Source organism: Telmatherina bonti, assembly GCF_933228915.1.
Source record: "Telmatherina bonti genome assembly, chromosome: 15".
Lineage (NCBI taxonomy): Eukaryota > Metazoa > Chordata > Actinopteri > Atheriniformes > Telmatherinidae > Telmatherina > Telmatherina bonti.
In genome coordinates this window covers 34228198-34252121 of record NC_136613.1, presented here as the reverse complement: position 1 = coordinate 34252121, position 23924 = coordinate 34228198, and the positions used below count along the sequence as shown (strand labels likewise).

General features: G+C 41.9%; 2 protein-coding genes across 2 annotated transcripts; both read left to right on the top strand.

Moving 5' to 3' along the window:
- The first annotated feature begins 9886 nt into the window (after positions 1-9886).
- cops8 (COP9 signalosome subunit 8) lies at positions 9887-22968 on the top strand. The gene is made up of 7 exons (XM_079254233.1): positions 9887-9992; positions 10878-10948; positions 11102-11150; positions 13533-13665; positions 19866-19973; positions 20764-20826; positions 22207-22968. The coding sequence occupies exons 1-7, from the start codon at positions 9897-9899 to the stop codon at positions 22284-22286; spliced, it is 600 nt and encodes a 199-aa protein (XP_079110359.1). The 5' UTR covers positions 9887-9896; the 3' UTR covers positions 22287-22968.
- On the top strand, positions 14977-17144 carry trim63b (tripartite motif containing 63b). The gene has a single exon (XM_079254229.1). It carries the CDS (start codon positions 15117-15119, stop codon positions 16158-16160), a length of 1044 nt encoding a protein of 347 aa, XP_079110355.1. The 5' UTR covers positions 14977-15116; the 3' UTR covers positions 16161-17144.
- Positions 22969-23924: the final 956 nt, after the last annotated feature.

Below are 23924 nucleotides of genomic sequence, written 5' to 3'. Positions count from 1 at the left end.
GGAAGCACAACATGTTTGTTGTTGTTTCACGGCCTGAAACATTTTTAATTAACATGCTTGTCTCAATTTTTGTGCAAAATACATAAATACAGCAGTATTTTTTCTCCAACAAATACCATTTTAGATCCCTCAAAAAACATGAAGTACAGTATTGACAGTGACAGTATTGACAGTTATCCATAACTATGATCGTAGTTTGTCACATGTTTCCAGTGTTCATGGTAACTGTGACAGAAAGTTATGTTGAGACAAAATGTAGCTTATAACACTTTATAACACCTCAAATGTGAAGCTTAACAAGAAAGGACAAACAAGTACATTATGATATTCAGCTTTTATATTAATCCAGTATCAGATCCGTTCAGCCTGCCTTCATGTAGCTCAGGCAGAACCTGAACAGTGTTCAACAAGTTTTAGATCATATTTGGAAGAATATTTAACTTTTCTTATGACATAAATGCATATTTGCCAAATGTTAACAAAGTTTGTATGAAAGGAAAAGTAATTCAAAGATTAAAAACAAAGGAAAAAGTGGTTTCTTACCCTGGATGGAAAAGGAGGGAAGGCAGAAAGGTGCAGCAGCTCTTCGTACGAGGAGAAGTTTCATAAGTCACTTTAACTCAAGGTCCTTTTTTCTGTCTTATCTGACTGCGCAGAAGACACAGCAACCTGAATGAATCTTCCAAATCTTGTTTACTTTCTCCAGACTGAAAACATTCCCGCAAACTGTAGCAGCTTTTTTCTCAAACTGGTTATGTCCATTCAGTGGTATCTAATTATTATACTTATGTTTTACATTAACAGTATCCATATTGTGATTAAAAATACTAAAAACATCCCAAAGCAGAGAAAACATATCCAAAACTCAGATGTTAGAGTCAAAACAAGATAAACTTGTTCCGAAATAAGACAAAGAAGAGTTCACTTGTCGTTGCTCTCATTTATGACTCCTACATTTGACATTTTTTCCTGTTTTATAGTGACGGTGGATGAAAATATTACTTTCTTGATGCTTATTGTACTTGTGGATGTTTTATTGCATCGCTGATACTGTTAGCAAGTAGAGTAGAAAAATATATTCTATTGAACAGCTAAATATTCTTTTTTTGTTGATGAACCTTTAAAACAGGATCGGCAGACGAATGCAGTCTTGGCAGAGTAAATTTATCTGGCAGTACAACACAAATACAGAAGACAAGATGATGTGAACCGAATGTGAATGTGAAGAGCAGCTGCTGGGAACGAGTGTTAAAACTGCATCTTAGGAAGGTCATGTTCAGCTTTCCCAGGAGAAAACTCAGCTGTGTGTCCATGAACTAAACAGTCTCACACACACCCAGTTATAGTGTCATACACAATGTACAGGATGTTCACAGCACTGAATGTGATTCCCATAATCTGACTGCATATTAGGAACAAAACTGTAATAATTATCAAACTATGATATTTATTAGAACAACTATAATCTCTCTATTTTTTTTAACAAGTTTAAACAACAGGGAAACTGTATTAAAACTGTAATAACAATTTTTCTGATCTGTGTCAAAAGGGAGTTGTTGCAAAGCTAACCATCACCTGATTCTATTCTACAGTTATTAAACAGTTGCTTTTATCCAAAGCACCTTACATAGGAGAGCGAACACACATTCCTACCCAGATAGGGGCATCGAGAGGCAACTTGGGGTTCAGAACAAATTGACATTTTCTTGTGGCCTGGATTTTCTTGTGGCCTGGACAACAAGAAGAGTGCACACCTGAGAGTAAAAAAAAGGACCCGAGCTGCTGGGCATCACCTACACACTCAAAAATAGAGGTACCAGCTTGTACCTAAAAAGGTACGAATGCTTGTCGCTGGGGGTGTACTCTTTTGAGAATTTCTGTACCCTTCAGTTCTGGTCTAATTTTGTACCTTATCAAGTTCAACCTCACCTTATCAAGTTATGTTTTTTTTATGTTTCCACAGCATTAGGCCTGGTCCATTCCACTTAGCAATATTATCTTATCTTTAATCTAGAAATAATCTTCAATAACTCAAAATACTGACCAGCCATACACTTAGTTTGCAGCATCTGACCTTCATTGTCTGGTGTAGTAAATGACTGTTAAGTAGTACTACTGTCATCACTCAACTCTGCTCTAGTTTGTAACATTACAGCCATTAACATCACATTTTTCAATGCTGCAGGTACCCTTATGGTTAAAATGGTACAAATTTGTACTTTATGTCACTTTGAACCCTTTTTCGTACTCTGAAGGTGCTTCTGGTCTCTTAAAGACCAGTATTGTACTTTTGAGAGAACATTTCTTTAAAATGTACCTATAGGTACAGAAATGTCCCGATCTTGTACCTCTGTTTTTGAGAGTGTAGCTATCACCTGAGGCCTGAACTATAACGGTGTGTTCAGACCAAACGCGTCTTGAGCGTCAAGAGCGTCAAGAGCGTCAAGAGCGTCAGGTTTACATGTAAAGTCTATGTGGAGGCGCGTTAAGGAGGCGCTGAACTTTCTCGTGACACGTTTTGCTGAAAATTTTTGCAGTTTTTTCAAGGTTGACCCACGTTCCGCACATTCCGCGCATTAAAAGCCAGAGATGGAAAATCTGAACCTTTGCCACTTGACGCAGGGTGTCAACCAATCAGAGCGATCAGCACACAGCTCCTGGAGTACGCCTACGATTTATCTGGTGAACCCAGACACGGGGCTGAGATGCCCTACGACAGTGTTCCTCATTGCCTGCTGCTCACTGACTCTTGATTTGATTTATTGTCTTTCAATTCAAATCAACTTTATTTCAATTTAACTTTATTTACACAGCATCAAATCCCGGCAATGCCATCTCAAGATGCTTTACAGACAGGAAAAGAAACGTAATGAAAGCCAATTCATAACAGCCTATATAAGGAAACCAAGAGATTGAGTTGGAGGGTACAACTCAGTCTCCCATCCTGAGCAAGCACACTGGCGACAGTGGGAAGGAAAAAACTCCCTTTTAACAGGAAGGAAACCTCCGGCAGAACCCGGCTCAGGACAGGCAGCCATCTGCCTCTGCTGTGTGGGGGGAAGAGGACAGAAAGACAACAGACAACAGGAACTGCTACTCCCGGCCAGGGAGACCTGCTGAGACAGGAGACATACATGTTAAAGAGATAAAGAGAAAGAAGCTCAGTGTATCAGGAAATGTCCCTCAGCAGTCTAAACCTATAGCAGCATAACTAAGGGATGCTAACCATCCCTAGCTATAGGACTTATCAAAAAGATAAGTCTTCAGCCTAGTCTTAAAGGTGGGGAGGGTGTCTGCTTCCCTAACACTAACTGGGAGCTTATTCCATAAGAGAGGGGCCTGATAACCAAAGGCTCTGCCTCCTGCTCGGCTCTTTGAGACTCTAGGAACCACAAGTAAGCCTGCAGTCTGCGAACAAAGTACTCTGCTTGGTATATAAGGAACAATGAGGTCTTTGATATATAGTGGTGCCTGGCTGTGGAGGGCTTTATATGTAAGGAGAAGGATTTTAAATTCTATTCTAGATTCAACAGGCAGCCAATGAAGAGAGGCTAAAACTGGAGAAATATGATCTCTCATGCTGGTTCTGGTCAGGACTCTGGCTGCAGAATTCTGGATCAGCTGCAGTAATAGAGAGTTACAGGAATCTAGTCTTGAAGTAACAAAAGCATGAACCAGTTTTTCTGCACCACTCTGAGACAGAATGTTCCTAATTCTGGCTATATTACGTAAATGAAAGAAGGCTGTTTTAGTAACCTGCTTAATATGTGGGCCAAAGGACAGGTCAGGGTCAAATATTACTCCAAGGTTTCTCACTGTAGCACTGGAAGTTAGTTTTGAGCTTAGGACTAATTCATAATTCTGACTGAAAAATAGCTGCAACACCTCCTCCTCTGCCTGTAGTTCTAGGAATGTGAAAGTTTAAATAGTTAGCTGGCGTAGCTTCATTAATACTAACATAATCCTCTTGCTGTAACCAGGTTTCCGTAAGACAGAATAAATCAATGTGGTGATCACCTATCAAGTCATTGACTAATAAAGACTTATTTGGGAGGGATCTGATATTCAGTAAGCCACACTTTATTGTCTTATTTTCAGATTTGATTAGAGCCATTGTTTTTATTTTGTATGAGGTTTTCACGATTAACCCCAGAAGTGTTTTTGTGTTGTTTAATTCTTACTGCTGTGGAGTTGTATAAGGTCGGAATGGGGTTTTGGGTGGGCGGCGGCAGGTGGGAAGCTGCAGAAAAGTGTGTAGGACTACAATTCTGCCTCCTGGTCCCAACCCTGAGTTGTCAATTTAGCTGACTAATAAAAGAGTCCATATTGCTAGATAAGAGAGCGGCTCCATCCAACGTGGGATGGATGCCATCTCTCCTAATAAGACCAGGCTTTCCCCAAAAAGCGCTCCAATTATCTATAAAACCCACGTTGTTATCGGGACACCACCTAGACAACCAGCGGTTGAAGGATGACATGCGGCTAAACATGTCATCGCTGATTAAATTTGGCAAGGGACCAGAGAAAACTACGGAGTCCGACATGCTCTTGGCAAAGTTACACACCGAAGCAACATTAATTTTAGTGACCTCCGATTGGCGTAACCGGGTGTCGTTACCGCCGACGTGAATTACAATCTTTTTGAAGGTGCTATCTAAACAAGTCATAATGATCCTCAACGGTGCAGTTCTCTCCACAAAAAGAGCTGCAGGCTGCTTGCAGAAACTTTGCTGTCCTAACGGCCCTGACTGACCCTGTCAGAGTTGCCAGTTTTGGCTGATTTCAGCTGCACCGAACTCCGCCAAACAGCTGCTCCGTCCGTAGCTCTGTATATATATTGAAAAAGAAACACCCACATTCCGGAGGCATTTTTGTATTTTCACCATATACTGCTGCGAAGGAATGCCATTACTCCGTGCAATATTTAGGATGACAATTCCTTGCTAAAAAGCTGAATGTTAACGTAGCAGGATACGTAGCGTGGGAATGCTTTTTTTGCCTCTCTGCTGAGTGCGGCTCTTGTTGCATTAACAGTGACTATGACTGCCCTATGACGACGTTCTCTAGCTTTATGTATTAAATAAAGCCATGCCGCTCTCTCTACTGCACCACCATCATTCAAACTGACCGGAAGGAAAGCTCCGCCTTTTCCCCTTCTCTTTTTCGCCACGTTATGCCGGGCGGACACTGTGCGATTGAGGGGATTTCACCATGATTTTGCTGTCGCAGACCACGCTGCGTCATCGTGGAAACATTGCAGTGTTGGGATGTCCGGTCGGGAGGTCGTGAGCCGTACAGTGTGAGAACACTCACGAGGAAGGATTAATTGCTGCTACGTTCTAACGATGATGCTGCGACCTCCCGATCAAACTTCTGGCATGTCAGAAATGTTCGCCGTCACTCGTACAGTGTGAGCGGTGTTACGTCACGATTCTACGTTCACACCTGCGCAGAAGACACCGGTGGAGCTTTAAACAATGGTGGGCAACCCCAACTTCAGATGTGTGCGGTGGACACAGCTGCTAGACGAGAGATTAGTAGAGCTATGGAGAGAACACAAGGTTTTTTTTTTTTTAAATTTTGTTTCAGCGCACAAGACAGCGCACACAACTGCAACAACTTGCTGCCTGCTCGCCATCTTGTTGTCAGGCACGCTGTGGTTGTCATAGGAACTAGGAACCTTTGTTTTTCGTTGTTCACACTCGAGCACGTCGTGCTGTCACACATCGACCGACTCCGACAACTAGTCGTGGTTGTCAATAATCGTGGCTGACAGCAGTCGTACAGTATGAGTACACATGTCATAGGGTCAGATAGAGTACGAGGGACAAACCCGGTCGTGCAGTGGGAGCATTTCCCCGACAGTCAGATTTCTAAAATCGCAGTGTCCACTCAGCATTAGGAGCGTTTTGGACGTTGGACACAAAAGTGACAATTTAGTGACCAGTGTCAAGCGTTCAGCGTTTTGAGCGTATTTGACGCTCAAAATGCGTTTGGTTTGAACACACCGTAAAGCTGTGTTTGCTCTTATCAAGGCAACTTAAGGGTTAACTCTGGGTTTTCTGTACTACGATGCTGGTTCACTTCTTACCAGATAAATCACAACTTACGCTGAACGGCTAACCTGCTCCGGAGCAGGTTATGTTCTTGATAACCGGTCAACAAGTATAACAGCACTACCTCCTAACCAATCAGATCCCTGGGAAACTGCCCCGCCTTTTCTGACAATGCTGGTGTGCCGATTTTGAGCGGAGCATTTGGAAGAAAAAGAGTTTTTAGGAATGGATACGCTTTGTGTGTCACTGAACGCTTTGAAGTATGTTTATCTTCTTGTACTTGACTTGTTACCAGTCGGTTTCGCTCTTTAAGGATTGAATCTGAAAAAATGAGCCCACTTCTGCAGAAAGGCAGAACCATGAATTAACAGGGTGTGCTAAGCTTCAAAAGAACTGGATCAAGGTTAGGCAGCTCCAGGTCCTCGAGGTCTGGAGGCTGCAAGTGTTCTGAGTTTCCCTGCTCCAACACAGCTGACTCAAATCAATGGCTAATTAGCAGAATAGTGCAGAGTTTGATGTCAAGCTGTGCACCAAGCAGCAACCTTCAGCAGTCAAAAGTGAAGCCTATGCAGAAATGCCAAAAATTACAGTTCCCGCTTCATCCACTAGGGGCTCCAAAACAGAGCGAATCTCTTTAGACTCCCATGTTAAAAAAACCAACATCACAGCAGAAATAAACATGTTTACAGCCTTGTACAAAAAAAGCATGTTCTGTTTAATAGGTCAGGTTTACCTTCATGAAAACTATGGGGGGAGTGATTTTTTTTTCTCTAACTCGCCCGTTTAAAAATAATTTAATCTCGAAGTTCGGCATATTTCGGGGCGTGTCCTTTTGATTGACAGGTACCCGATCTCCCACTTCAATTAAGAAGAACGTAGAATGTAGTTTTTAGCTGGTTAACAACATGACTTAGCTTTAACCATCTTTAACTCCAATAGCGCCTGTTAGCACCGGGTTAGCACTGTTAGCTTGAAGATTGCTAGATGTTAATCACCCACCCCCACGCTCACAGCCGCCTCTCAGCTCTACCTCTTGGCCCATATTTGTATTTTCCGGGCGAGACGACACCACACACGTGGCGCTGCAAAGATGGCGATGGTAGAAACCGCCCAATGAGCTTCAATTTAGCTCTTCAGAAACCTACGGGTGACGTCACGGAGGTGCCGCCCATCTTTTTTGTACACTGTCTATGCTCTGCACCAGTCTGCTAATTAAGTCTGATGTGTGTCAAACAAGAGAATACTTGCAGGATCAGATTTGCCCACCCCTGAACTGGATGGAAAATATGAAAACGGTATCCTGCAGGTTTCCCAAGTGTCCCCTCTGAAACACACCTGATTCAAATCAATATGTATTCATCATATATGTGCAGAGGTTGTCTGAGCCTAAGTCTGGTGTGTTCCAACGGGAAAACCTGCATGATACCCGCCCTCGAGGACCAGGATTGAGGATCCCTGGGTCAGAGGCTCAAACGCCACCTCTTTAATGTGAACATGCTCTGATAAAACCAGAAAACCTGAGCTGAAATGCAAAGTTGACTTATGCTTATGCTGAATGTCCGGCTAAAGCTAACGCAGGTAACAGAGAGATGTCCGGGGTAGAGCTGGGCAATTTAGCACAAATTCATCACAACTGCGCTTCAAAACCAACAAGCGATGTAATCTTGCTCAACTCTGTTATTTAAATGTTTGGAAATTTAAATTCCTCTTAAAACAATGGAAAAATATTGATTAGGTATTACGTATTTAAACTGTTTAACTTGTTTTACAATATCCGCTCTTCTACTTTTACAACAAAAAACTTCATATAGCTATGAGCAATAAAAATAAAATGATATGAGTGAAATAACTGCTAATTAATCATAATGGAGGTAACCTGTTCATTAAACCATTAGGTGAGAGCAGACAGGAATGGGGGTGAGGAGGGATTTAGACCGATTTACAAACGAGTTTTATCCTTAAATACCCCACATTGCCCCCTTGTTCACTAGATAATTATCTAAATACACATATTATACATCATATTAATAGAAAAACAGTACAGGCGATTAAAATCCGCACCGAGGCTTTGTCTCAGCCTCCGTGTCAAGCGTCGTAAGAGCTTATGTGGACCTTCATAACTTCAAAACTTGCTATATACCTTTGCTATTTTTTTCATATGATTGTCGTAAAGTTGAAATGACGCAAGTAGAGAAACGACCCGAGGACCGCCTGCAGTTTCTTTGGTTTGGATGTTGCTTTTCTATTATGTGTTTACTTTACTTAATCACAATAAGTATAAATAATTTCCATGAAGTTGGGTTGTAAACAGGGTTTACATGTAGATGTGGAAAGTGCCCTTTACTCAGTCTGATGACTCAAGCTGTAGTTTATAAAAGTGCTGTGTAATAGTTTGGCAGGGAGGTGAGGCAGGTTGCATGTTTGATGCCGTGAAAACCCGCTGTTGTGAGCCACACACACCGCTTTGTGTAAATTCAGAGCTCTGAGAAACGCCTGTCGTGACATCACTGATAATGACTGTTTTCCTGTTTTCAGGGTTCCAGTACACCCAGCACTTCTGTCTTCCTCCTCTTTATACCTTCTTCCTCTTCTTCCTCCTTTCTTCCTTATCCCTTCTTTCTTTTCTTCCTCCCTTCTTCTACCTTTCATCGTACTTTTACTCCTTTCTTCCTCCTCTTCCTCTTGCTTCCTCCTTTCTTCCTCCCCTCTCCCTCCTTTATTTGTCCTCTTCCTCCCTTCTTCCCTTTTTCCTACTCTTACTCACCTCTTTCTCCTAGTTTCCCTTCTTCCACCTTTCATCTTCATCTTTCTCATTTTTCATCCTCTTTCCCCTGTCTTCCTCCTCTCTTCTCCTCTTCTTCCTCCTCTTTCTTTCTTCCTCTCTTCTTCATCCCTTGTTCTACCTTTCTTCCTCCTCTCCCTTCCTTATTCTTCCTCCCTTCTTCCTTTTTTCTTACTCATCTCTTTCTCTTATTTTCCCATCTTCCACCTTTCATCCTTTTCTTCCTTCTTTTTTTCCTTGTCTTCCTCTCTTCTTCCTCCCTTCTACCTCTTCCTCCTCTTCCTTTCTTCTTCTGTCTTTCTTCCTCCTCTTCCTCCACCCTGGCCTTTATTGATCAGCTTTTCTGCTGCAAGCACCAACCTCTCGTCTCGTGTTTCTGGTTCTGCTGCTGTGGAAGAAACAGGCAGTTTAAGGTTCAGCATATTTTCACCCCAACGTTTCTGGATGTGTGAAACTCAGCAGGATGAGCTAAATTTAACAGTGCCACGTAAATCAGACTCCTGTCACCATCCAGTGAAGCTGAAGAATAAAAATGTTGATAAGAACAGCACCCTGTTAAATACTGTTTAAATTTATCTCATGTTACTTTTCAGCATTAATTAGTTTTTCTAGTGACATGGCAGTAAAATCTATGAAGATAGGTCAGGTTCAGATCTGGTGAGAGTGAAACCGATTATCATAACTAAGGTGATTTATCTAATGTGGAAAAGCAAAGTAAAACATTTCCAACAAACAGCCACTGTTATCTTTCTCAACAGTTGTTTGTGCAGGATGATGCTGCATTGTATGACTTCCATCACGGCAGCACAAAGACGTTTCTTTAGCCAGATGATCAGTTTTATCAGTCTGACTTCAGTCATCACATCTGCTGGTTTGATACCAGATGGTTGGTGAGATGATGGTGTCTGAATTCTGCATTATTCCTCATGGAGCCAGCAGTCCTCATGATCTGTCGCGAATACGCTGCAACAAACTCGCAGAAGAAGAAGTCTCTCTCTCTCTCTCTCTCTCTCTCTCTCTCTCTCTCTCTCGCTCGCTCGCCCGCTCTCCCCTCACGCATGCGCACATGGGTAGGCGCCATCATGCCTGCTGCTGTCAACATGGAGGAAAATTTTGATAAATTATTGGAACAGTGCGAAACTCAAGAACTCGAGGTGAGCAGAAAACGTGGAAATGCGTCATTTTTTATCCAGTAACTGACGCCACACGGGCTGACGTCATCTGTGGGTATGACGTCATGAGTAAGGAGCCTTTTTAGCTCGCGGTCAGGAAGCTTCTTATGGGACTCATTTGGGACCATTTGTTTATAAATGAGTATATGGGACCCATTTGGGACAATGTTTTACTTATAAATGAGCACTTGAGATGCAAACAACGTCATGTAAACATCTGTGGACGTGACCAAACAACCACATGACGTTATTCATGGATAACCAGGAGTTTGGCTGCAGTCTGATAGTCAGCCAAAGCAGCTAACATCACTTAACTTCATGTTTAGTGGCATTAAATGTCATTTATGTGTCCTTAATACCGACCATTAGCTGGTTAACTACAGTTTAACTTCAGTAAATAGAAGGAAAGATCCGTGTTTCACGTCTGGATGATATCTGGAGCCGGTGTTTGTTGTCAGATCTTTACATGGATAAACCTCTTTATGTCTTTATAGCTAGGATTGTTCAAAGTCATGCAAAGTGGATTTTACCTTAGAGCAGTGTTTTTCAACCACTGTGAGAGATCATCAGGTGTCCTGAGAAATGATCCAATTTCACCTGATAGGTCTAAAAAGCAGCTCTGTGTTCCTCCAAAGAGGCCCAGGTGGAAGACAATAAAATGACTTTTTCTTGTGTTTATCTGATTTCTATTCACGACACTTTGACAAGATGACCTTATATTAAAAATATGGGCTTTTTTTTAAAAAAAAAAAACCCCAAAACATTGTGAGTTTTCAGTGGGAAAAAAGTGTGCCTTGGCTCCTAAAAGGTTGAAAAACACTGCCTTAGTGTGACATTTAGATCCTGATCCTGTGTTAATGTGGGCAGGCTCCAGGGGGCATCGCGACTCCTCAGGTCTACGGTCAGCTGCTGGCTCTCTATTTACTCAACAATGACATGTAAGTTACCTGTCTAGTCTCATCAATACAACATCTACCTCACTGACATACATCAAAGAGATTAAATTATTAGTTTTACATTTAACCTGCAAAAGACTGTTGATTGTCGTTGTGATTTTTCATTTTTCATTTGTTTTGATCCCATCTGACCAGGAATAATGCCAGGTATCTGTGGAAGAGGATTCCTCAGGCAATAAAATCAGTAAGTCTGTTACAAGAAGCACATTTCTATACATAGAATGTAACTGTCTTGTCATTTTGTTATTAATTCAGCACAAAAAGCAGGAGATATGTGTGTTAAATATGTGTATAAATCACTGCAACGTTCACTCTAACTTCATATAAATCACTGCAACGCTTCATTACTCACCTGTACTACAGGATCAAGTTAAACATTTTGATGTCTTATTTGTCTGATTAAAATGATGTCATAACTGCTCTCTGCGTCCACTTCTGTCCTGATGCCACACATATAGATATAAGTGGGCACACACAGGCGAGCACTCTTCCGTCAGCAGTGTGGAAATCAGACAGGTTTTGGAAGGATTTGGGGGTGGAGAGAATGAAATGACCGGCAGGACATAGAAGCTCATATGTTTAAAGGTGCATTACACATCTTTCCTCAGGGATGAACCACCGGACTGAGCTGTGAGCTCTCCAGCCAGCAAGACGGCAGCCTGATGTTGACGATTGTTCCGTCTCTTTCTCACTTTCTTTTTACATCTTTCTTGTATTTCTTTGCTGATTTGGTCACGGTGTATTAAGAATGGAAGGAATGTTTATTTCCCTGTTTCCTGGGTGTGAAGGGAAACCCGGCTGCAGCATCACGCAGCTTCTCGGATGGAAAGGTTGTGTAGAGGTTTCTCATCCTCATGACGTTGCCGGGCAGCGACGGCTGCAGAAATGCGTGATAGATGCCACCTTGCAATTAAACAAGTCTGAAATGTGGAATTTTAAGGTCGGAAAGTTACATAAAGCATCTCTAAAGTGAGGATGTTGTGCTGAAAGTCTGTTTTTGTTTGTTTTCATCGTCCCGGATGAAAACATGCAGTTTCTGCCCCTCGGAGCGCTGCTGGGCTGCAGCCGACCGCCAGTTTTAACGTCAGAAAGTAAAGTAATGCGTTGCTAAGATGGCGTCCCAACCGCCACCTCATCTTAATCAAGTTTTGTTTTAATTTTCTGTAAATAATAAGTTAATATTTTCCCACATTTTTCATGAAATTATTTTATATAAAATTATTTTATTATGGTTTTTTCTGTTTTGCACCAAATAACAACAGAAGTAACATAAATGCCCTTTTCTGGAAATATGTCAATATGTTTTTTCTTAAACTGTAAAAACAAAATAATAACAATATCAGTTTTATCTTATTATCATGTTGACGTGTTATTAGTCCACATCTACATGCCATGTCTGTCCTGTCCGACCAGCAGACTGAGGGCACAGTGGAGATTGTTGCATCAGCCACTTGTAAAACACAAATATCTGCTGAGATTACTAAACCAGCAGCTGGTAGATCTTTTATTTTGAAGGAGGAGCAGCAAGCGGAGGAGATTTCCTGCTTCGTTTACCAAGCACTTCATGCAGAGCCAAACAATCAGTCTCCTCATCAACGTCATCACTTCTTTGGTGTTTAATTCTTTCAGATAGATTTTTAATTCTTATAATTGATAAATTAATCTAATAATTAACTAATTTTAATAGGTGTTCAATTCCTGTCTCCCCTGAAACAACGATGCACATGTCTGAGTTCTGGATAGACGTGGGGTCAAGCTGGCTGTCTGCTGCGAGTGAGAGACGCCAAACAACCATGAAAATGACATGTATGCGGCTTAACATTCTGCTGCTGCTGCAGCATTTCCTCCTGGATGTTTAAATGCTGCCGGAGAGGTCTCGTACCGTATAATCTGAATAAAATCCTTATTGTGAAGGCACGGTGGCTTTTATTCAGCTGTGGCCGTGCGCCGCGATCGTGTAGCAGCAGAAACTGTTTATGTATCGTGTGAAAAACGGAAAAATGTCTCTGGATAGAGAATCTTCTACAGCTCTAGTTTAAAGAATGTTAAAAGATTAATATGAGCAGTTTTCATCCTGGGGTTGTCGTGGCTCAGGTGGTAGAGCCTGACCTGACGGTCTGCGGTTCGAGTCCTACGCTGCTGAGGACCGGTCCCATGCCTGGATAAATGCAGAGAGTTGCGTCAGGAAGGGTGTAAAACATGCGCTAAACGTTGACCTGTGTGATGATTCGCTGCGGCGACCTCTTCAGAGGGACACGCCGAAAGGAAAACAACAACATAAGCAGTTTCCATTCCGTGTTTTTACTTCCTTTACGTTTCCTACCAGTCTGCTGTCTGCTTGTGATGACAGCTAAATCAGGTCAGCAAACTGCTTTTATCAACGTCTTCAGGTCATTGCTTTGGTGCTGCTTTCAGAGGGATGGTTGTCGGTGTAGCGGCTTGAAACGTTACTCAACAGTTCAGTACCCAGACTGTTGGGGTGTGTTGTGGCCTGGTTGGAAGGACATGTCAGCCCACACAGCTGTTGGATGCTGAAGTGTTCAGTCTTCTCCCTTGTGTCACACAGGCAAACCCTGAGTTAGCAGCTGTTTGGACTGTTGGCCAGCATATTTGGCAGAGAGACTTTCCAGGCATCTACACGGCCATCACAGCTCACCAGTGGTCGGAGAATATTCTTCCAGTCATGGAGGCCCTTCGAGGTACAAACAAAAAGAAACACATGTCCGTCCAACCCATCACTTTATCACGTGACATCGCCTCATATTTACAATAAATACCAACAACATTTATGTCATTTACACTTTAAACTCTGGGAAATCTGATGATTTCTGTTTCTACATTGATGTAAATTTAATATTTACATACATTTAGATAGATAGATAGACAGACAGATAGATGGATGGATGGATGGATAAATATTCAATCCCAAGGGGGAAATTCAGGGTGTTTCAACAGTTCCTTTAAAAAAAGATAAATAGATTAAATTATAGATTAATATTAAACTGATATTATTATTATTATCATCATTAATATTAACAAACAGATCTACAAATACTTAGAAAGGATTATTTCTGCTGTTGAAGCTACCAGCAGTGTGTTTAAGTGTCATAATGGATAAAAACCTTTCAGTTTTAGTTTACATATTCCTAGTTGGTCTTTATCAAAGTTATGGATTTGCCTTCTGATAAATAACGTCTTATTGTTGTGACATCTGCATCATGCGGTGGTTGTGTAAGAGTTTAAGAATAGCTTCTCCATGTTTCTCCGTGTTTATCTGCCATTGCTGCTGAAAAACACTCATGACACTGGCTTATCACTTCTCATGTGTACAACATGGTGGGTATTGGGAAAAAAAGGTTTTACATAATAATAAAAATAATTTATAATGTTTTACATAAAGGAATAAAACTCACCATGAGAAGTTCTTTCACGTGGAGCTGCATAAGAAAGAACTTCACCTTCATAGAAAGGGTTTTATTCTTTTCACTCGTTCTAATATTCTGTCATCATACGAGCCCATTTTGCAAGTTAAAATACATAAAAACAAAGTAAAGACAAATAGATTTAGGTATGAATGAGATGTGCAGGAACTTGTACTGTTTGTTTTCATGTTGGCGACCAACCAATCAGCTGATCAGTAAAGTCCCCCTGTCATAACAGGTTGGGTAATAAAAAGCTTCTATAAATAAAAGCTCGTGCAAACGACATCTAGGTGATACAGAAAAACATAATGTTGACATGCATTTTGTTTACCAACAAGACTGAGCCCCCACTCCCAGTTGCAGCTTCTCTGAACCGGTCACATGGACCGTGTTTGTCTCGGATCGGTCCACCTTTTCCGTGGCGGTTCAAGGGGACTCTCTCCCCACTGGGACATGTGACTCCGGCTGCTCTGAGCTGGAGGGGCTTTCTGTGAAAAGATCTCAGCCCAGCAGGCAGGAATGCTGCTCTGGTTGGTGGAGAGGATCAGGTGTCACCAGCTGTGAGGGCTGGTATAAAGGACGGGGCTTCCAGCTCTCAACCAGAATAGAACATCAACATTTCAGCCAACTGGGCTCAGAAGAGACGCTCCTGGACTCTGAGCTACTTTTAAGATGAACTTGTAATTTTCTCTTTGTGAGAGTTTGGAAACCAACTAGACTTTTCAGCTATGGACGTCCAGAGGACAGGATCGGTGGTTCGGCCCCCCAGCCCCATGGACAGCCTTGAGAAGCAGCTGAGCTGCCCCATCTGCCTGGACATGTTTACCAAGCCTGTGGTCATCCTGCCCTGCCAGCACAACCTTTGTCGCAGTTGTGCCAGCGACCTCTATGACTCCCGCAACCCGTACCGCTTCTCTGGGGGCGTCTTCCGCTGCCCTACCTGCCGCTTTGAGGTCGTCCTCGACCGACATGGCGTTCACGGCCTCCAGCGCAACCTGTTGGTAGAAAATATCATCGACCTCTACAAGCAGCAGCAAGAAAGTAGTAAAAGTGGAGACACAGACACCACCCTGAAACCGAAAGAATCCAAGGAGCCCATGTGCCAAGAGCACGAAGACGAGAGAATCAACATCTACTGCGTGACCTGCCAGGTGCCCACCTGCTCCATGTGCAAAGTGTTTGGCCAGCATAAAGACTGCGAGGTAGCGCCTTTAGCAAGCATTTACCAGACCCAGAAAGGCGAACTGAGCAACGCCATCGATACTCTGGTGGCCAGCAACTCCCGCCTACAGGCCCTGCTGAACCAGATGGAGGACACCTGCCGTGCTGTACAGGAGAACGCTCAGCGTGCAAAGCAGGGTCTGGCCGAACGCTTCGACCTGCTGTACGCCGTCCTGGAAGAACGCAAGACCATTCTGCTGGAGCAGATCGGGAAGGAGCAGGATGAAAAGGTGGCGGCTCTGCGGGCCCTGGCTCAACGGTACGGCGAACGGCTGCAGGCCAGTTCAGAGCTGACGGATACGGCCGTGAGGGCTTTGGAACAGAGCGGCGCTGCTGAGTTCCTGATGGCTTCTAAAGGACTCATCACACAGACCAAAGATGCAGCCAAGTCCTCACTGGGAGAAGACAGGCCAGAACCAGGCTTTGAGAAGATGGACCACTTCACCTTGGCTACTGAACACGTTGAGGCCATCCTGTCAAAAATGGACTTTGGAAACGGCGGCGATGACGACGAGTTTGAGGATGCAGAGGATGAAGAGGAGGAGGAGTAATCAAGCCTAAAATAGTTACAAAGTTAGAGGTTTTAATTAGATTTTTTTAATAGGTTATCACAAGGTCTCTGAATTTGATGTGAAGTTAGGGTCGATGAGGGCTTGGAAGACGCGTCCTCACTTTCAGTGCAATATTTAACTTTGTCATGTTCTTGCCTTTTCTTAACTTCTTTTGATACTGCTTTTGTATTTTGAAACCCAGTGAAATGGAAATGTGGATGCACAGTTATGTAAATATAGAATATCTAAAGATTGCACAGCAATATGTTTCTTTTTCCACTTAACCTTAACGTGATAACCTGTTGTCACCAAACCTGTCTTTACTGATGTCTTGAATAAAGTTGCATGACGTTAAAGAGCAGTTTCAGGCTTCATTTAAAGCACGAGACAAACTTCAGGCTTTCTGGGGTTATTTTTTGTTTGCATCCAGTCTGTTTTATGCTGTGTCCGTCCTCTGAAATCTTAGCCCATCTGCTGGTCATCTTACTTGGCAATTGAGCGTTTTTATAAATACAAGCCCTAACCGTGTCCTGTGAACTTTGCCTTTGCTGGTGAAAAGTTGGATCTATTTTTAAAGTATGAGAGGGTGAGAAATGATAGCGGGACTGGAATAGACCAGCAGCCAAGGACAGGCCAGATCCTGTTTCTGCTCCATAAAACTCCCATCCTCCCACTCACAGATGTCTTGCTCAGCATCTCCGACAGCATTCTGAGGCCGAAGCTAAGAATGGCCGGTCCTGCTGCAACGCAACACATTTCCTATCAGTCAAGAGGCCACGATAAAAATACACGTCCTGGTCGGGACCGAGTGACAAAAAGCACCCTCAAAATAGCTGGCTTGTGTGGTTTAACGGCAAGCTCACATCACAGCCCATTTTTCTGAGTGGAGTTAGTGTAAAGTTAAGGAGGAGAATACAAACCAGCCATATTTAATCCACATAAACTTATGACAGATTTTAGTTTTAATCTCCAGTGTTTGACTGGAAATCTTACACAACTGAATGAAAACTACCTTAAAAGACAATAAATGGTGACAAATAACTCTTTGAGTATCTGTTTTTACATTATTATTAAACCAGTAAAGTAACGGGAAGTTTCTTGGACATTGGAAAAGGAAAAGACTGCAGACAAATCTCTGGCCTCTCCCTCCACAGCTGTCTCTTCCCATTTGTTGTTGCTGCCAATAAATGCTGCAGCAGACTGCGGGGCTTATTGTTGGTACACATGAGCAGTTGCTAGGCTATAAAGCACTGAAGGCCATAACCCTGAGGCATTTATGTGATAGCTGCTGGGACGGCAGCAGATACACACCAGCATCTGTTGCTTTGAGGCCTCGTCACTCTTAAACTAATCTCCACATTCGCCAGATAAAAACGGCAGCTGAAGGCAGTAAATATGTCTGTGGTCGAAGTGCTTTGCTGCCACTGACTTTCATTGACATTCATTTTTTGCATGTCTTATTTAAATATATAAAATATAAAACTTGCAGAACGTGTGAATTAATTTGATGTAAATCCAAATAATTTAATGTTGCTGCAAGGAACTTGACAAATAAATAAAAGAACGAGAAAAAAGAAATTATAAATGTTAGGATCGGCACACAATTAGAAAAAAATTAAATTTATTAATTACAGGCTTTATAATCAGTTAATCCTGATTAAATACATTTTACTCGCAAAACAAAATTCACCCCAAAAAGCTAAACTTTTTCCTGTAAATGGATTTTAACGGATGATCAAATAAAAGAAAAGAGATTGATATAAACTCAACCTCTGTTAATGTCTAAAAAAAAAAATCTTTTCCAAATTTTTAAAAAATGTCAAAACAGTAGAAATTAAGTCTACAACATGTTACAGTAACTTTATATCAATAATAGACATTGATATCTAGTAAGTAATGCATATATATATATATATATATTTTTTTTTTGTATATATATATGTATATATATATGTATATGTATATATATATATATATATATATATATATATATATATATATATATATATATATGTACGTACGTATGTATATGTTTATTTTAAAATAAAAAAAATGTTTGTTTTTGGGACAAATATTGGTGAGTGATTAAGATGCAATTGAGTTGGAAAAAAAAACTAATTCCTCATGAAACGAAAAAAAAAAATATTGAGAGTAGATTGTAAAGAAACTAACTGTGGCTTTTGGACATTGTATAGTTTTCTTCTGGAATGAATGAATTATAATTTTTACATTTAAATTAAGGCTGCAACGATTTGTCGACAAAGTCAACAACATCGACAATGAAAATTCATCGACGTGAAATTTCCGTGTCGACACGTCGCTTTATAAACGCCGTAACAGCTTTGCTAATAAAACGCTGCGCCAGGCAACTTAACGCCGTTTACCACCCACGGCTTTTCAAACAGTGGAAGAACTTTAAACACCAAGCAAACGACGCAAAGCAGCACAGGAAGAGCTGGGGGCAGTAATGTCCTGCAGCGTCTTTGTTTAACCAACGAAGAAGAAACTGACGGCGGTGCAACCTGTTACCAAAGTCTGGGGATATTTCACACTAAACAAAGTGTCAAACAGGTGAAACGTGTCGTCTGCCACGCAGAGTCGGCGTACCACGGCAGCATGACGGTCATGCAAGAGCATCTGGAAGGAAAGCACCCCGGAGTCGTGGTTTCCAGCGTTCCAGATGGCAAAGTTAGCATTAGCTAAAGTTAGCATTAGCGAGTAGCGATGTGCTGTTGTTACCTCTGCCAAAGAGCTTCTGTTTTTACCGACGTTTATCTGTTTGTGTTCAAGATAACTCAGAAAGTTATGGAGAGATTTTCATGACATTTTCAGGAGTTGTTGGAAATGTGAAAAGGAAGAAGTGATGTAATTTAGGTGGTGATCCGGATCACCGTTTGGATTCAGGAATGTTTTAAAGGATTCTGAATCTTGTTTACCTACAAAACAGGTTTTTTCAAGATGTAAATAATCATTTCAATGCAATTCTACAAAAATTAAGATTTTGACATATTTTTTTTTAATTTGTTTTCCTTTTGAGGTAAATTCTGTACAGCTCGGATATGACTCTATAGCTTAGTTTGAATTTTTCAAAGTAAATTCAAAGTACAGCTGTTAAGCTTAAATTTAATATTCAGCTGGTTCAGGAGTCGTTCTTTTAACTTCCTAAAGGCCATTATGTTGGGACTGACTGGGAATCAGGGGGACATGCATATGATGCAGATGGAGAGAGTGGGGTAAAACATACTGGAACCAGTAAAAAGAGCCGCATCAGCTGGAAGCACAGATGGTGGGCGGGACAGAAATAACCGTGACTAATCAAAAAGATTATTAACAGATTAGTCAACTATTAAAATAACTGTTAGTTGCCACCCTACTTTAAATTAAACTTCCTCATGGTTCTGTGCAGATCTCCTGCGTCAGCTTGATATGGCACCAAAACTCTGATAGTATTGTAGACTACATCAGCCTCCTGGTTCCACTCCTGGTGAATGGATTCAGACAGAGCGAACCTCCAGTGCTGATGCTAAATCACAGCTTTGTAGTGATTGATAAATGACGAATCGGTACCATCAGGTACTTTGTATGAACAACATATTCCTCATATTGCTGGAAGGTAACAGTACTTTGCTGCTGCCCAGCTATGAGAGCTGTAAATAGAGCATGACCTCATATGTACTCCATATGCACATGTTAATGTCTTCACAGAGAGCACACGGCAAAGGGCTTACTCTCTAGTGGCGCAGGCGTACACTTCCATCACAGCAGAGGATTTCGCCGCATTCGTCGGCTACTCTGTAGAAGAAGCAGTGAAAGGTAAGGTTATGCAGTCACTCAACACGCTGAATGCAACCTGTTCTCAGTACATTAAACGCTGCCTGGACAAAGTAACGTTGCCACCAGGTTTACACGTATTAATCTGGACCACCTTGGACTTGTCAAAAGGTTCGCCGTGGTACTGTTGTGACAAGAGTTAGGCTTTCACCAGACTCGTGTTCCGGGAGAGTCCGGCTGCACAAAGCCTTCCGTACCACATCCCACAGCTTCTGACTGGGATTGTAGTCCGGGCTCTGTTGTGGTCAGTCCATGTGTGAAAATGATGTCTCCTGTTCCTGGACCACATGACCTTCCAGCTGCAGAGTCCAGTCTAGCAAGCTGAAGGCTTTCTCTCTGCTTCTCCTCTCTGATTGGTGGTTTTCTGCTGGCTCCACAGCTGTCCACTCCCTTTGAGTTTCTTCACTTTGTTCATGTACTTTACTATGAAACTCAGTCCTGAGTTCTACTGCTGTTTTTCTTCCATCTGATTTCACCAGTAACCACCATCATTCAGGATGTTTTTCCACCACATTTCTTCTGGAAGACGATGCTTCCCCACCAGTTTTAACAATGCATTGTCCAAACATTAATCCAGTTTTAGGTGTTCGCTTCATGCCAACAGATTTAACATCATTTCCATGACAACAACATCTTTCTTTCCGCATGGTGGTTGAAATGAGAAACTGTTCATTACCAAGTTGTAGTTAAATATATTGCTGCCATCTGAAAAGATGTTAGTACCTTTCTGCTTGGTTAAACAGCTGCTGATGAGTGCTTCCTTTCTCCAAAGGTGTGGTGAGTCAGGGCTGGCAGGCAGATCCCTCTACCAGGATGGTGATGCCTAAAAAGCCAGGTAGGTGGCAGTGTTGTTCGAGGTCTGAGTGTTGAACATGTGGTCTGAGCAAGCGGCAACCTCCGGCGGTTAAAAGTGAAGCCTATGTGGAAGTGCATAAAACTGCAGTTCCTCCTTCATCCACTAGGGGCTGCAAAACAGAGCAAATCCTCATAGACTCCCATGTTAAAATGACCAACTTCACAGCAGGAATAAACATGTTTACAGCAGAAATAAACATGTTTACAGCAGAAATAAACATGTTTACAGCAGAAATAAACATGTTTACAGCAGGAATAAACATGTTTACAGCAGAAATAAACATGTTTACAGCCTGGTACAAAAATCCATTTTAGGTTTAATAGGTCAGGTTTACCTTCATGACAACTGTGGGGGGGAGTGAATTTTTTTCTAACTCGCCCGTTTATAAGTAATTTAATCTCGAAGTTTGGCAAATTTAGGGGCGTGTCCTTTTGATTGACAGGTACGAATCTCCTGCTTCAAGTCAGAAGAACGTAGAACAACCACGGTTTTTAGCCGGTTAACAACGAGACTTAGCTTTAGCCCACTTACCTCCGTTAGCTGGTTAGCTCCTGTTATCTCTGGGTTAGCTCTTAGCTACAGAAAGCTCGGAGTTCGCTCAATGTCAATCATCCACCATGACGCTCACAGCCCCCCTCTCAGCGCCGCCTCTTTGACCATATTTGTATTTTCTGGGCGAGACGACACGCATGCCCCTGCCAACATGGTGATGGTAGGAACCGCCCACCGAGCTTCAATTCAGCTCTTCAGAAACCTACGGGTGACGTCATGGAGGCTCCGCCCATCTCTTTATATACAGTCTATGGGTCTGAGATAGGGCTGCACGATCCTGGATAAAATGAGAATCATGATTTTTTTGCTTAGAATTGAGATCACGATTTATTTCCAATATAAATATTTATTGCACGTTTCACCGGCACATCAACTTTACAACAGCTGACACTGAACATAAAAGCAATAAATGTCTCTCTAGTCTTCTCTTACACACACAACCTCTGAATAATTTTAAGTGTAACATTTTTAACAGTATTTTTTCTGAGCATAAGGTGAAATTAAAAACAGGAGGGTTGGACATGAAGCTAGAAATGTCACATAGCGGTATTTTGGTTAAATTTGATATTCTGACATTTAACAATAGAGGACAAAAGTGATTTATGCAATGTGGGTCTAAAGGTTTTCAAAATCTACTTTTTTTTTTTTTTTAAGTGATAGCCTCTTTCAATGTCAAAATAAAAAAAACTTTAAAAAAAAAAAAACAACAGAAAGAGTTTATTCATCGTACTAAACATATTTTTGACTCACCTTTTGTTTCTCCCACAACATTATTCCTCTTAACTTCTCCGTCTTCCTCTTCAACAGATCCTCCTCCTGTCTCACTAGTTCCAAATGAGCAGCAGCTGGCTCGACTCACCGACTACGTGACTTTCCTGGAGAACTGATAATCCATCGTTACCATGCCAACAGTTTCGACCTGTTTTGTACCGAGGAAGAGGACACGTTAGGATGGAGCTGCTTCCCTGATAAAGATGTACCAAAAGCACCGAACAGCTTACCTGAAGCTTCTGGTCATGGGACTCTTCTTCAGGACGTGTCTGTTGATGTTCAGCTACTAATGTGTGTTTTTCCTGTCATTAATGTGTTAAAAGTGTGTTTACACTCATAATACGAGACTCTGTTCATTTTCTCGTCCCACTGGTTGTTAACGAGTTCTGATTTAAAAAGTAAAGCTGATTATTCAGCTGTACAAACCATTTGTAGCCCTGAAAACTCACATCTGCTCAGTTTATGCATTTAATTATCTTTGTCACCAGCTTCAGCAGGTAGCAGGAGTCGTGGCATGCTTCGCTGTGTGAGCTCGGTCTGCACATCTCCTGTCTGACTTCTGAATAAATATTTTCTTTCTCTGTTTTCTAATTTGTTGTTTAATTACTGGGTAGGATTTTCAAGATGTGGTTTCATGTTGAGCCACGCTGAAGCATGAAGAATGAACTCCAACAAAGCAGTGTTGTGACTGGTTAATATGATGCTAAATGTCTCTTTTCTATTGATTTATTTCAATGGGACGTTGTATATTGATGAAGAGTCAAAAGTTGCTGTAAATAAACCGGAGTTAGCAAAATGCTTATTTACATCTGTAGTTCCATGACAGAAAACACACAACACTGCCAACAACACCAGAATATAATAACAGCAATAATTAAGTCGTAGAATCAACATGGTTGCAGTATTTCAAGTAAGCTCAAACTCTAAAATGGATCAATGTGTGTTCATTTGGAAATGCATACACACACATAAAAACACACGTATATATACACACTGCTCAAAGAAATAAAGGGAACACTAAAGTAACAGGTTGTAGATCTGAATAAATTAAATATTTTTACTACTTTGTTCTTCCCATAGCTGAATGTGCTGACAACAAAATCACATAAAACTTATCAATGAAAATCAAACATATCAACCCATGGAGGTCTGGATTTGGAGTTCTACTTTAAATGAAAGTGGATAAACACACTACAGGCTGATCCAACTTTGATGTAATGTCCTTTAAACAAGTCAGAATGAGGATCAGTAGTGTGTGTGGCCTCTGCGTGCCTGTATGACCTCCCTACAACACCTGGGCATGCTCCTGATGAGGCGGTGGATGTTCTCCTGAGGGATCTCCTCCTAGACCTGGACTAAAGCATCTGCCAACTCCTGGACAGTCTGTGGTGCAACTTGGTGTTGGTGGATGGAGCGAGACATGATGTCCCAGATGTGCTCAGCTGGATCCAGGTCTGGGGAACGGGCGGGCCGGTCCATAACATCAATGCCTTGGTGTTGCAGGAACTGCTGACACACTCCAGCCACATGAGGTCCAGCATTGTCTTGCATTAGGAGGAACCCAGGGCCAACCGCACCAGCATATGGTCCCACAAGGGGTCTGAGGATCTCATCTCGGTACCTAATGGCAGTCAGGCTACCTCTGGCGAGCACATGGAGGTCTGTGCGGCCCTCCAAAGAAATGCCCCCCCACACCATTACTGACCCACTGCCAAACCGGTCCTGCTGGAGGATGTTGCAGGCAGCAGAATGTT

Bases quoted from the DNA above. Each gene is read 5' to 3' on its own strand.
- cops8 (XM_079254233.1), top strand. From the start codon at position 9,897: ATGCGCACATGGGTAGGCGCCATCATGCCTGCTGCTGTCAACATGGAG. The intron at 10,949-11,101 runs GTAAGTTACCTG...CCATCTGACCAG, and splicing joins TATTTACTCAACAATGACAT to GAATAATGCCAGGTATCTGT. The intron at 19,974-20,763 runs GTAAGGTTATGC...CTTTCTCCAAAG, and splicing joins TGTAGAAGAAGCAGTGAAAG to GTGTGGTGAGTCAGGGCTGG.
- trim63b (XM_079254229.1), top strand. From the start codon at position 15,117: ATGGACGTCCAGAGGACAGGATCGGTGGTTCGGCCCCCCAGCCCCATG.